This window comes from Pseudophryne corroboree, chromosome 3, assembly GCF_028390025.1.
Source record: "Pseudophryne corroboree isolate aPseCor3 chromosome 3, aPseCor3.hap2, whole genome shotgun sequence".
NCBI lineage: Eukaryota > Metazoa > Chordata > Amphibia > Anura > Myobatrachidae > Pseudophryne > Pseudophryne corroboree.
The window spans coordinates 162,376,472-162,391,092 of NC_086446.1; the positions used below are offsets into that span (position 1 = coordinate 162,376,472).

The 14,621-nt window shown below is 39.2% G+C and overlaps 1 protein-coding gene and 1 long non-coding RNA gene across 3 annotated transcripts in view; one reads left to right on the forward strand and one right to left on the reverse strand.

The window, feature by feature from the left end:
- Positions 1-1,373, forward strand: part of LOC135054998 (uncharacterized) — a 221,347-nt gene extending 219,974 nt beyond the window's left edge. The window contains exon 3 of the long non-coding RNA XR_010243614.1: positions 1,180-1,373. This is a non-coding gene — a long non-coding RNA (uncharacterized LOC135054998). The remainder of the gene's footprint in view (positions 1-1,179) is intronic.
- Positions 1-14,621, reverse strand: part of LOC135054997 (coagulation factor VIII-like) — a 638,500-nt gene that overhangs the window by 517,364 nt on the left and 106,515 nt on the right. For both annotated transcript variants that reach the window (XM_063958535.1, XM_063958534.1), the window contains exon 3: positions 9,525-9,647. In XM_063958535.1, coding sequence (XP_063814605.1) covers positions 9,525-9,647 — 123 coding nt within the window. The remainder of the gene's footprint in view (positions 1-9,524; positions 9,648-14,621) is intronic.

Genomic DNA, 14,621 nt, shown 5'->3' on the forward strand with positions numbered 1-14,621 from the left:
TGATACAGAAGTGTACAGCAAACCTACAGATAGAAATACGCTATTGGTGGCATTTATCCACCATCCCGTTATTAAAGCCTTAAAGAAGGGACTACCATTTTCTCAAATTATGTAGGTGGCCTGTAATACCTGTACTCCAGATAAAATTTCGGGTGAGATTGATAAGATCATTACTAAATTTCTATCTATAGGTTATGATCGGAAGTTATTGTATGCCCAAAAGGACAGTATTCTAAGTATGTCCAGAAAAGAATTGTTGAACCCTTAGAAGAGGGATCAAGATCAGATCTTACCCTGGAGTAGTGACTATGCAGTAGCCACCCCTATTATTAAAAGAGCAAGTAAGGCCTTGTGGCCCATCGTAAGTTCTGATAAAGATTGCCCATGTTTAAAAATAAGAGACCGGTGGCTGCACTTAAACGGGGTAATAACTGAAGGGACAGATTAGTGCATACCAATATCTCCGGTCGTAATATCCGGAGGATACCTAATGTACAGTATATATTAAAACCCTGGGTTGTTATTCTTGTAATGACTGTACAGTACTACATGTAACTACTTGATTCTGTGCAAGAAGTTTAAACACCCACATGTTGATAGGAAGGACGACTTAAGATATGTACTTACCTGCAACACCAATTTTGTGGTGTACGTGGTTGTGTGCCTATGTGGATTATATTATGTGGGGCAAACCACACGTAAATTTAAAGAACATATGAATGCACATCGATCAGCAATACGTCTATCCCTGAGGGGTAAGGACATAGACCAACCAGTCACACGTCACTTCAAAGAATTTAAACATTCACTGGAATCCATCAGATACTTTATTATAGATCATGTCCCTGAATCTTTGAGGGGTGGTGATAGGGCCAAATCACTCCTTATTAAGGAATCCCGATGTACCCTGAGATTAGGGACTACTAAACCAGGGGGTCTTAATAATAAGATCAATTGGAATTTGATTGTCTGAAGGTATCCTACATGATAATATAAATATATGGGTTTCTGGTAACATCTCAGTGGCGGTTTAGGATATCTATTTTTTTCATTAATGTATATCAGAGTGTGCTAATTATTATTGTAATGTAGTATGTATATGCAGTCATCCTGTAAAATCATTTTGTATGTATAGTTCATGGTTCCTTATTCCATGCCCAATCTGTCTTGTGCCCGTAGATACACTGGCGTAGCATGCCCTATTGATTAGCACAGGGGAAACACATATGCAGGGCCACTGGAATGCATGCATGTGGTTTCCATGGTGATGGCCACGGTCCCCACCGGAGGTGCGTCATTGGGAGCGACTTCCAGCTGGCGATTCCCGGAGCACAGCGGCATGAAGCAGGAACAGGTGTTTTGAGGAGGTTTATAAGGTGGTAAGTGTTTTATGGTGTTTGTGTTACATTTGGATTGTGTGGTCCTGAGGACGGGGGTGTAACCCAGAAAGTACTTGACCAATACGCAAGGTATTGTGCATTACTGATATCTCTGAGTGCCTTCTTTATATGGACATATGGAGCTTGGAATTGATGCACCGGAGCAAGTTGTTGTACATATTATATATATATATAGATAGATAGATAGATAGATAGATAGATAAGGTCCCACACTTGACAGTGCATGTCTGAGCACAAACCAAGCATGAAGTCATGAAGTCAAAGGAACTGTCTGTAGACCTCCGAGACAGGATTGCCTCAAGCCACACATCTGGGGAAGGGTACAGAAAAATATCTGCTGCTTTGAAGGTCCCAATGAGCACAGTGGCCTCCATCAACCATAAATGGAAGAAGTTCAGAACCACCAGGGCTCTTCCTATAGCTGGCCGGCCGTCTAAACTGAGCAATCGGGGGAGAAGGGCTCTAGTCAAGGAGGTGACCAAGAATCCAACAGTCACTCTGTCAGAGCTACAGCATTCCTCTGTGGAGAGAGGAGAAACTTCCAGAAGGACAATCATCTCTGCAGCAACCCACCAATCAGGCCTGTATGGTACAGTGGCCAGAAGGAAGCCACTCCTTAGTAAAAATCACATAGCAGCCCACCTGGAGTTTTCAAAAAATGCACCTGAAGGACTCTCAAGGCCCGTACACACTGGCCGATGTACACGCCCGCCCAGTTCATGACGTCAGTCCCCGACGGATCGGGCAGTGTGTATGCACAACACACTGCCCGATCCATCCATAGATATATCTGCAGATCAATTGATCTGCAGATATATCTACTAGTGTGTACCCACCTTTAGACTAAAATTCTCTGGTCTGATGAGACAAAGATTGAACTTTTGGCGTGAATGCCAGGTGTCATGTTTGGAGGAAACCAGGCACCGCTCATCACCAGGACAATACCATCCATAAAGTGAAGCATGGTGGTGGTAGCATCATGCTGTGGGGAAGTTTTTCAGCGGCAGGAACTAGGAGACTAGTCAGGATAGAGGGAAAGATGAATGCAGCAATGTACAGAGACATCCTGGATGGAAGCCTGCTCCAGAGCGCTCTTGACCTAAGACTGGGGCGACGGTTTATTTTTCAGCAGCACAACGACCCTAAGCACATAGCCAATATATCAAAGGAGTGGCTTCAGCACAACTCTGTGAATGTCCTTCAGCGGCCCAGCCAGAGTCCAGACTTGAATCCGATTGAACATCTCTGGAGAGATCTGAAAATGGCTGTGCACCGACGCTTCCCATCCAACCTGATGGAGCCTGAGAGGTGCTGTAAAGAGGAATGAGTGAAACTGCCCAAAGATAGCCATGTCAAGCTTGTGGCATCATATTCAAAAAGACTTGAGGCTGTTATTGCTGCCAAAGGTGCTCCAGCAAAATATTGAACAAAGGCTGTGAATACTTATGTACATTTCTTTGTTTTTTTATTTTTAATAAATTTGCAAAAATATCAAAAAACTTTTTTCACATTGTCATTATGGGGTATTGTGTGTAGAATTTTGAGGGGCAAAAGGGATGTAATCAATATTGGAATAAGGTTGTAACATAACAAAATGTGGAAAAAGTGAAGCGCTGTGAATACTTCCGGATGCACTGTTTGTGATGTCTCTATTTAAAATGGTCCTTGAATTCAACCATTTCATGTACCAAGGTAAATTTTATATATAGCTAGCGGAGACCACTATGGGTTCTAATGTAGCGCCCTAATTTGCAAATGTTTACATGAATCAGTATGAACAACGATTTTAAGCCAGTTCGTTGATAGAGTGTTCTATTTTAAAAGATGTATTGACAATATTTTTGTGATATGGAGAGGTGAGGCATATTCTTTTTCTGATATGGTGAGCACTCTAAATTGTTTGACACCCCTATATGCTTTGCAGCAGATAAAGAAAAAAATAACTTTTTGGATGTAACAGTCCTGTGGAATAACTCCAAATTTGATTATACATTATTTAGAAAGTACACTGACAGGAAAACTTTACTGTGGGCTACTAGCCACCATCCCGATTCTATGAAAATCCAAGCTCACTGTGCAACAATTTATAAGAGGTTTTTACGCAATAACTCTGATCCCATTCGAGCTCAACATCAATTACAGAGGTGTCATGATAGATCCTTAGCAAGAGGTTACCACCTGATGGATATTAGGAGATGCCTCACCAGGGCGAAAAAGAGACATCACAGCACAATAAATCAGTCTATGAGAGTGAGTGACAACAACGTAATTCTGAATGTCTGGTGTGATACGAATTTAAAGGTTACTCAGAAGACCATAAAACGACACTGACCAGTGTTAACCACAAACACTGCATTCAAGCAGTTGGATGCTAAACCATCTCTAGTGAGTGGCAGCAGAGGACAGAATCTCAAAGACTATCTGTTGAGAGCTGATATACGTCCTACGCAGAGATATAATACACCGTGGTTAGCCAAGAAGAATAGGTGCTATAAGTGCCTGGGATGTACCACAAGGATGCGGTCAGCATCCTGGTGGTCGGGATGCAAGCGGTCATGTGACAGATGTTGGAATCTGACCACCACTCAGAATCCCGGTGCCAGAACACCAACCAACGACACCCTGAAGGTAAGTATCTAGGTGACGGTTAGGGCCCGGGGGGGTTAGGGTTAGGCACTAGAGGTGGGTTAGCTTTAGCCACCCCCCCAAGTCTTAGCCCTTGCTGCCACTCCCACTATCCTAGCCCTAGCTAGCACCCCAGGCAGGTTAGGGTAGGGGACAAGAGAGGGGCAAAATAATGACCTCATCTTGTGTTGGCATTCTAATTGTCCAGATGCCGGTGTTGGTCATGTGACTGCTGGCAACCCCCACTACCAGGATCCTCTATTAAACCCATACCACACGTAGAGCCTTAATAACAGGTCAATATTTTTTCCATCTGCATAGTGGCAAAAAGATCTTCATACGCCAAAAGATATCTTAAAAAGAGAATGGTGTTGATTCTGCACAGATCTGCTCTCAGGGGTCGCACAGGTATATTATGATGTATATGTACCAACATTTAACAGAATTTTTCCAGGTATGAATCCTATGCAATAATTTCTCAGTTGGTGGTGCTCCCACGAGTCAGAATATTACAGTAGTAATAGAGGACAGAAAAGAAGACTATTTTTTTAGGGGCACTCTATTTATAATTTATTAAAAATATTACATCTTATTGATATGCATTAAAAAAGGGGACTTAGGTGTCCCGTTTTGAGTTCACAGACAATACAAATATTGAACAATAATTCCAGAGAAAATGGAATTCCAATCAGTCATTTCAAGTAGCCAAAGGGCTGTGTTTAAGAAATAATAATCGGTCCAAAGATTGGTGGACATACAGCAGTACAGAAAAGTGTGCTATGTTTAGTAAGGCACATACAGTAAGTACAGTAGCACATGTGGATGTATATTCATAGACAAAATATATACAAATGTCAGCCACTGTAAATAGTGATTTCCAATTTTTGGGGAATAAATTTGTCCTGTTAATCACGTATTGCATATGGCTATATTTTTTAACATAACATCAAAGTAGTGCTAGTAATTGTAGGCAAAAATATAAACTGAGGACAATAGTAAATCAACATAAATACATATAGGCAAAAATAAGAAACAATTTTCAGTTATCACATATATCATCTGTGTACGCCAACATACTGTTAATTAAGTATTACAATTTGTACACATGTTGTGGAGCATACGGCAAATTAAATAATCACTGGTGGTGTGTTTTAGGAATAATATAGATATATTTATGTATGCAGGAGGCAAAGACTCATATGAACCACCGCCACTTCTACTGTCCTCCAGTGTGTCCTAAAGGATAGTGAACATGAGGATGAGAGCGTAGGAAGATGGGCCAGAGGTGAGAGAGTATAGAACAGTGGAAGGATCTACTGCTGTAGGTTGGCCAGTAATGACACCCATGTTGGTAAGTAACCAGCGCAGGGGAGTCAAATGTGTTCATCTGCAGAGTATAGCAACTTTAGTGGGAGAGAAATTCATTTTAATGTGAACTCCAAGTTATGCTGAGTACAGGCAGCAATACCTCATAGTTGCTGCTTGCCTCACAAGGATGTTGTTACTGGTCCATAACCCAGTGTTTGCTATCTTTAAAAGGATTGAGAAGATTCATACTGTACCTGCCTACACTGAGGATAGGAAAGATTTAAGGGGGATTCCATTTGCTGATGTGAATTTCTAAAAACCTTGCAGCCTATGGTTTTTCCAGCAGCCAAAGTGGTTTGGTATTCAATTGCTGGACTGAAAATGAAACACAGTGATTTCTACAGAAATCACAGCATCTATTTTCTAGCACCTCCAGAGTAACTCTGATTTTTCCTAAAACTGGTACATTTTTTGAAAAATCACTGGGACTTGCTCTGGGACCCCAGTGGCAAACACCTCTCCCCACCTCCACCCCAAGGACTAGTTAAGCAATTGGAAGTTTACAATTAACTGAAATAGGCAGTAATTACTCAGCTTCTAAAGTGGTGTGTTCTCCTCCAGCATTGGAATCTAGTCCTCTGCAGCAGCAGTGAGTACGTGAGGTATGTTTAATGTCTGTGTGTATTTGAGTGACCCCAGGGGGGGGGGGGGGGTGTGTGTGTGTGTGTGTGTGTGTGTGTGTGTGTGTGTGTGTGTGTGTGTGTGTGTGTGTGTGTGTGTGTGTGTGACCCCCCACTCCAGGGTCATCCCTCTGGATCTGGTCTCTGGGAGAACTACTGTACATCTCTGAGCAGCCCTTGCCCATCCCAGCACCCCCTGGAGCCTCCCAGCAGCACATGGGACTCCCAGCATTCCATTTTCCAGTGAGAAGGGGGAGATCACTGGAGACCCATGGAGATGTGAGTATCTTTTTTTCATTTATTTATTTATTTATTTTGGGGGGGGGGGGGCGCCACAAGGATTTCAGCTCTGAAAACCCTACAACCATTTTTTTTTTATTGGATAGCACAGGTATTGGGAGCGCACATACCCGTGATAATCCAAAATTGGGCGTGAGGTAAGCAAGGTTATTTACCTAGCTATAGCCTCACTCCCAATTGAATTACCCCCTTAAAGAGGGAATCCAATTGCCGGCGGGAAATTTATAACCCCACGGCGCTGTTTTTTTCCTGCAGCCGCAGGGTACTGGTATTCAAATGCAGGACAGAATTTTTTTTTTCTCACACCTTCAGAGCAAGTCGTAATGTTCAGCTCACATACGATCGCATAACAAATGCAGGAAGGAGGTGCTATGCACCTTTTCCTGCATTTCCATTGCAAATGATTGCAAGCAGCTTTGAAATTGCAATCCTTACTGAATTAGGCCCCATATTAGCTACATTTACAGATGGGTCCTCCGTTATCTTGACTGTTTCTGTGCCTAGACGGAGGTTTAGTCACGCCTAGGTGATAGCTTAGGTTGCACTTAGAAAGATTACAATGGAGAGAGATAAAAGCTCCTCCCTAAGTTCCTGGATGACAAATCACTGTCCTTAGTATCTCTGTACAGTATGTTCTACTAGTGTACTAATTAGCACGAACAGCTTGTAACGTACAGCGGCAAGTTTAATCTTTCTATGTATAATGGAGAGAGATCAAAGCTCCTCACTAAGTTCCTGGATGCCAAATCACCGTCCTTAGTATCTCTGTACAGTATTTTCTATTAGAGTAGTAATTAGCACGAACAGCTAATTAGTACCCTAACAGAACAAAGATCCTCCCTAAGTTCCTGGATACCAAGTTACCGTGCAAGGCATTTCTGTACAGTATTTCCTATCTAGCCAGAAACCCTGCACCCGTGCAAGCTAGACGAACAACTGGAGGGGTCCCGACACACAGTTGCTTCCCGTTTCCCTTTCCAGTGTCACATAAACTAGTGGTCTTCCCTGAAAGCCAAGAGTCTCCTCTTTTTTATGGTACCAGTCCTGAGTCTCTGGGACATCCAGAACCAGAGATATCATTTACGCAAAGTGGACCCATTTTCCCATAGATTATAATGGGCCCGTTAATTCAGACCCACCAAGGGTTCCGACACTTGCCATGAGCCTTGTGGGGGTCACAGAAACTTGGGGTTGGTATCCTCTGGTAGCTAATTGTCTTCCCTTCCATACCAATCTAATCCTGAGTTGATTGGACCCTCAGAACCAGAGATATTAAGCTTTAAGCCCATTTTTATAGAATTTAATTTAATAGCTCACATAAACCGAACGTCAATGGACCATTGCTTTAACACATTCGTTTATCTCTGTCCACACTACTTTTATGTATTGATTTATTGTTTTTTTTGGGGGTCCCGACAGACAATTAATATTTTTGACAGCGTCTCTGACCTCCACTGGTTAATCCCCACCTCCCCCCTCACCCTTCCCCCTCCCCTTTATGCTGTTAGGGGACTCGGATGCTCATATTGGTAAACACTGTATTTTCCACAGCCTCCCCCTACCCCCATCCCCTTTCCCATTGCCTCCAACTACCCCATCCCCCATCATTGTGTTATGCTGGACATAACACAATGAAGCCCGGCCATATCAGTGAGATCCATGCAGGGCTTCATTGTGTACAGTATTAAAAGAGCTAAAAGTGTTAAAAATGTTGCGGGTGTCCCCACTAGCTCGGCCGTTATGATCAGATCTGCTATGGATCTGCTATGGACTCCTGCATTCTTAGGAGACTGTGTCCGCCTCTATCTTAATAAAGACCGCGGAGATACAACAGTGCACACAGGATTTGTCAACATACATTAATATAATTAGAGATGTACTATTTGATTATATATGCATTTAGGACGTGACACACTGTCCACCTATGTTCATTTATCTCCGTTATAGGGCTTCCTCAGGGCTGTAGTCATTGGTGTTGGTTTATGCCTTAGGGGACCCGAACGCTCATACTGTATTTCAAAAGCACTGTATTTTCACCTGCCTCCCCCTACCCCCATCGCCCTTCCTTCCTGGGAGCCTGTACAGTTCATGCAGTAGACAGGTCAGGTTAAAAGACATGTGCAACAGTATACTGTGTATGAAAATAACATACAGAACTGCAGTCGCATTGAAACTGTAGATGTGTAAATGGTACAGTAGCAGTGATCCCTTCTCATTAAGTACAACACAGATTCTCACAACAAAGACTCTCTAACGCTGACGATCTACAGTACTGTGTTGCTCGAACCGTTAGTTGCGTCAGAATACACTAATTTATATTTACTGGTATGTCTATAGGTGCTCATTACCGCTGTGTACATAGCGAATGAGTCACTCCTGCAGATTTACCCCGATTTGTGTGAAACCCCTGTGCACCCTTCCATTGAATGTTTTACAATGGATTACACAAAAAAAAAAAATATAATAAAGTGAAGGTCACAGGAACACACAAAAAAAAAACATTGGCACTTTGGGAATCGAACCCAGGACTCTCAGCATGGCAGGCGGGAACCTTCATCGCTAGCCCACAACACTGCATGGAAGATTCACAAGTTCATGTGTAAAGTACTCCAAAGAGCGATTCCTTCCCATTGGTGTTTGTTTATGCCATTAGGGGACTCAGACGCTCATTTTGTGCACTGTACATACTGTAAAGTCAATGAGCTACATTATTCCTTTCACACTTTAGTTGCATCTGCATACACAAGTGTTTTAACACGTTCATTTGTGACTGTATAAACTATACACACAGTGATTTGGTATTCAGGAACTTAGGGAGGAGCTTTTATCTCTCTCCATTATACATAAAAAGATTAAACTTGCTGCTGTACTTTACAAGCTGTTCGAGCTAATTAGTACACTAATAGAACATACTATACAGAGATACTAAGGACAGTGATTTGTATTTTACATTCAATGTGTTTTTAAGATTTTTTTATTGCATAGATTAAATTTGCATAACAGCATCAATACAAGAGTATACCTGTTCATGTTAGATCTATTTCTTATATGCACACTTGCTATCATCTTTATTGGCATAGAGGAATTATTTTATTGGTCTAGTTAATTAGTTTTTATAATATTTATCATTATAAGCTATTCAGGTAAATAATACAAATGTAAGTACTGTGGATGAAGAAATGTCATGATCTTAGTAGTACATTTTTCTCACCTTCTGACCTTTTCCCATATGATACCCCAATGCCATGGAGACTGTAAGGGACACTTGCAGAGTTCTTAAAGTGAATAACAACAGAATCCAGTGTTTCAACACGAATTGTTGGACCTAAAAGACCTAGAAGAAAAAATTTGAAAACTATATGAATAGGATTTTATATCTAGTGTTACAAGTTAGTAAATTTAAAGTATCACTCATACATTTAATATTTCGGCAGACACGTGTAGTATAACACATTCATCATAAAAAAAACACAGGACATCTGGAAGAAATGTTCAACATATATATATATATATATATATATATATATATATATACACATACAGTATATATATATATATATATATATATATCTGTATAATATGAATAAGAGGGCACAATATCGTGCATGAAAAACGTTTAATAAACGAATACAGATCACTTTAAAACACAGGTATAGGACATTGCTCGTACCAATTATAAAAACACTGTGGGCTCAATACCACATGACATATTACATCGCCAGATCGGTGTATCCAAGGCAAGCTGCTCCCCCATATGCCGGGACCTGCACACCGCACCAATGCTCTCACAGAACAACAGTGCGCTGGGACCTGGAGCCGCAGGAAACAGACAGGTGGATCACTTTGTGAAGATCGCGTCAGCCAAGCCACGCCCCGGCCGGTTTGGTCACAGACTTCGTCAGGAGACTGGCTAGGCTGATGCCGGAAACGATATTTATACAGAGTAGCACTAATCACATCTCATTAGCAGTCAGATTTGCAAAAAAAAAACAAATCAAATTTTGCCAATACACATATAATAATTGAACCATAAGTTCAGTAACATGCAGCATACATATTGACATCAAAGTTATTTAACAATTAAACGGTGATAAGCTGAAAGCATATGGCCCACATTTCTAATCAACGGAACATACATCAAAGAATAAAACATTTAGGACTACATTCTCCTGCAGCAACAGAAAAAGAATATCTAGTAACATTCATTTGTATCAAAATACAACTGATATTCTGACATTAGGTTTTCAAAGATACATTTTAAATACTGTTACATTTAGCCTAAAGACAATCCATTTCTATAAAAAAAAAGGCACACAGAATCTTAAAAACTCACAAAAATTTTCTTTTTTTATGTATAGATACATGGATGAAATTATTTCGGAATTACTGCTGCACCATAATGAGTCTCACACAATATAAAAAATTTAGAACATTATTTTATCAGCAAGAATACAGCAAAAATGATATTTATTCTATAAAGGGAGTGATGTCATACCCCTCATTTAAACCCTTAGGCTGTTGGGTATCCAGTGTAATTATCCGATATGTTTCTTGCTTCATCAAGAGCTTATCCCTATTGCCACCCATTTTAGGAGCGGGAACTTGATCAATACCTATGAACTTTAACCCCTCATAGTTACTATTATGGTATTGCTTGAAATGCCGTGAGACACTATGATTCATAAAGCCATGCTTGTTCTAATAGTCTAATTTTCAATAACCGCTTAGTTTTTCCCACGTATTTAAGCCCACAAGGGCATATTAAAAGGTACACGATATGTGTGGAATTACAATTATTGTAGCTTTTGATATTATTAATACAGGTTGAGTATCCCATATCCAAATATCCGAAATACGGAATATTCCGAAATACGGACTTTTTTGAGCGAGAGTGAGATAGTGAAACTTTTGTTTTCTGATGACTCAATGTACACAAACTTTGTTTAATACACACAGTTATTAAAAATATTGTATTAAATGACCTTCAGACTGTGTATATAAGGTGTATATGAAACATAAATGAATTGTGTGAATGTAGACACACTTTTTTTAATGCACAAAGTTATAAAAAATATTGGCTAAAATGACCTTCAGGCTGTGTGTATAAGGTGCATATAAAACATAAATGCATTCTGTGCTTAGATTTAGGTCCCATTGCCATGATATCTCATTATGGTATGCAATTATTCCAAAATACGGAAAAATCCGATATCCAAAATACCTCTGGTCCCAAGCATTTTGGATAAGGGATACTCAACCTGTATTCCCTTTACTACCCCCCTCAAAAGTCTTAGTTTTAACCCTGAATGGACACATCGTACATGACCCACACTGGAAAAAGCCTTTCAGAACTTGCAAAAATCCCTGTCCTTTGGTATGTTTAGTTTGCACCTCAAGTCTACTTTTTGACACCATAGATTTAATGGTTTTAGACTTTTTAAAAATAACATCTGGTTGATCTGAGACATGATTTGCCAGAACTGGACCATCTTAATAATATGCCAATTCTTTCTTAACATGTCTTTATCGACATTTTCTGAAGTGTTATACTGAGTCACAAATGGGCAGAATAATTTGGTTTGCTGTTCTGCATCTGATCTAACTTTCTTTTTATATTCCAAAAGGTCTGATCTATTCCAATTTCTAGCTTTAAACATGGAGTTTTTTAACTAGCTGTGGAGGATACCCCCGTTCAATAAATCTGCCAGAGTATACTTCAGATTGCTTATCAAACATAGCCACGCTAGTACAGTTCCTCCTCAATCTAATGAATTGGGAGTAACGAATATTACATATCCATTGTGGAAGATGACAACTACTATATTCCAAATAACTATTACTATTAACAGATTTAAAATGTGTATAAGTTTGAATGACTCTTTCTTTTTTAAATTGCTCCGTGTCTAACATGAGGTCAAGAAATTCTATTTTATTTCCTCCAAATTTATGTGTAAACCATAGATTATAAGTATTACTGTTAATATAATCCATAAATTCAATAAACTGTTGTTCAGTCCCATGCCATACTATCAGTACATCATCTATGAAACGTTTGAATAAAATGAAATTTTTTCTTAAATCCTCTGTGATGCTGTTTGTCTCCCATTCCCCCATATACAAATTTGCCAGGCTTGGCGCACAAACTGTTCCCATCACCGTACCACATACTTGGATAAACCAATAATCCAGAAACTAAAAATAATTATTTTTTAAAACAAAATTTAGACAATAACAGATAAAATTGGTTTTCTCATCACTAACAGTGGTATCACTCTCTAGGACCTTCCTAACCTCTAAAATACCCTTATCATGCAGAATAGTGGTGTATAGGGCTTGTACATCAACTGTACAACAGCTATAAGAATCCTGCCATTCCAATTTATTAATAATTTGTAAAATATGAGTAGAATCCCTTATATAAGAGTCCAAATTTAATATATACTTTTTTATATGTATGTCAACATATTCTGAAATTCTGGATGTTAAAGATCTAATACCCGCCACAATAGGACGTCCTGGTGGGTGTGTTTTATTCTTATGTAATTTTGGCAAATGATAAAATGTTGCAACAGTGGGACGTTCATTATAGAGATAATTATATTCCTCTTGATTCATTCATTTACCAGTAAGACCCTTTTTTAAGAGCTCTTTAATATCTACCAAAAAGTAGGTGTGGGATCTCTATCAAGTTTCAATAAGAATTAGCATCACATAATAAAGTATACGCTTCCGCAATATAATAGTCCCTATCCAAAACCACTATACCACCACCCTTGTCAGCATTTTTAATGACAATCTCATTGTTAGATGCAAGATCTTTTAATGCTTTATACTCCTGAGCTGACTTATTTCTGTTTTTATTCTTTATAGATGTATCCATCTCATCTATCTCTTTTTTAACAAGGTTGGAAAACATCTCAATATACAGACCTTATGATTCAATCTGAAATAAATGTACTTTTATGTTTTAAACCCGAATGGGAGCTGGATTTGTCTATCTCCTAATTCTTTACTATAGCATAATTTTTTGTCAAGAAATGTCACTTAAGTGTAAGTCGTCTAATGTATAAATATAAGTCATTGTACAAATTTAGTTTATTAATTCCACAAATAGGGGCATAAGAAAGTCCTTTTTTCAGGATAGGAGACAGAACCATTTTAGACAGGTTAAAAACACTAATTTCAGATTCTACCTTAGATTTCTTAGTTTTGATTCCCTTTTTGGAAGCTCTTTTTCTCCCCATCGTCATTTCAATGCTAGTGGGGTAGTTGAGGTTTTTATTTTGTCTCCCCGTCTGTCTCTATCCCCTACTCTGTATCCTAAAAAAATCCTAGAGGAATGGTTTAGAACTCTATATATCTTTATATATATATATATATATATATATATATATATATATATATGTACACACACACACACACACACACACAAACACACACACACATACAGGAATCCACGCACTTCCCAATACCAGGAATGGGCTGCACACATGCACTCTCCACCCCCAGGTTGGGGTGCAGTGGGCTATGACTTTAAATGCAATGTACAATTCATGAACTAAAACCCCATTATTTATTTATCTAGTTATGTATTAAAGTTTTGAAGTAAATGAGGTTACTAAGGAGAGTGCTGTGTTCTCTGTATGTATGTATATATATATATATATATACACACACACACACACATTTTTATTTTTTTATTTGCTCGTTTGATGAACTACTGGTCCAATTTTGTTTAAATGTTCCTGGAGATCCTCCAAGTAACAAATGCTATGAATTATCTGGCTATCTGTTTATTGACTACATAGCAATGTTTTCGGCAGGAGGAGGTGCCATTATAGGTATCCAGCAGCCAAACTGCATCAGGACGTGGAGCCCCAAGATGGATGGAGCAACAGCAAAATGGCTTCAAGCACTGAGTGCCAGAGGAGGAGGAATGAATCTGAGTAAATGCGGTATAGTCACGATCCGGCTTGTGAGATCACGTTCCACAAGAGAGCTCCCGTGATGCGTTTCTCTGCTGTGAGCAATTTAGTGGTTTCTTCAGAAGGAATAAATGGGTATGAGGTGAACCCAATATTTAAATGATCCGGTGACCAATCCACAGATTTAATTAATAATGGAATCCAGGTGTGCAACCACATACCAAACATGTGCTCATTAAATCAGGCTTATAAAGCCAGTATTAAAAATATTAGTAATATAACAAAGACAAATGCATATTCATATCATATCAACATATATTGCAATATAAATAATCAAACAGTACATATTAAAATTCAATGGTACAGAAATGGCAACAATATAT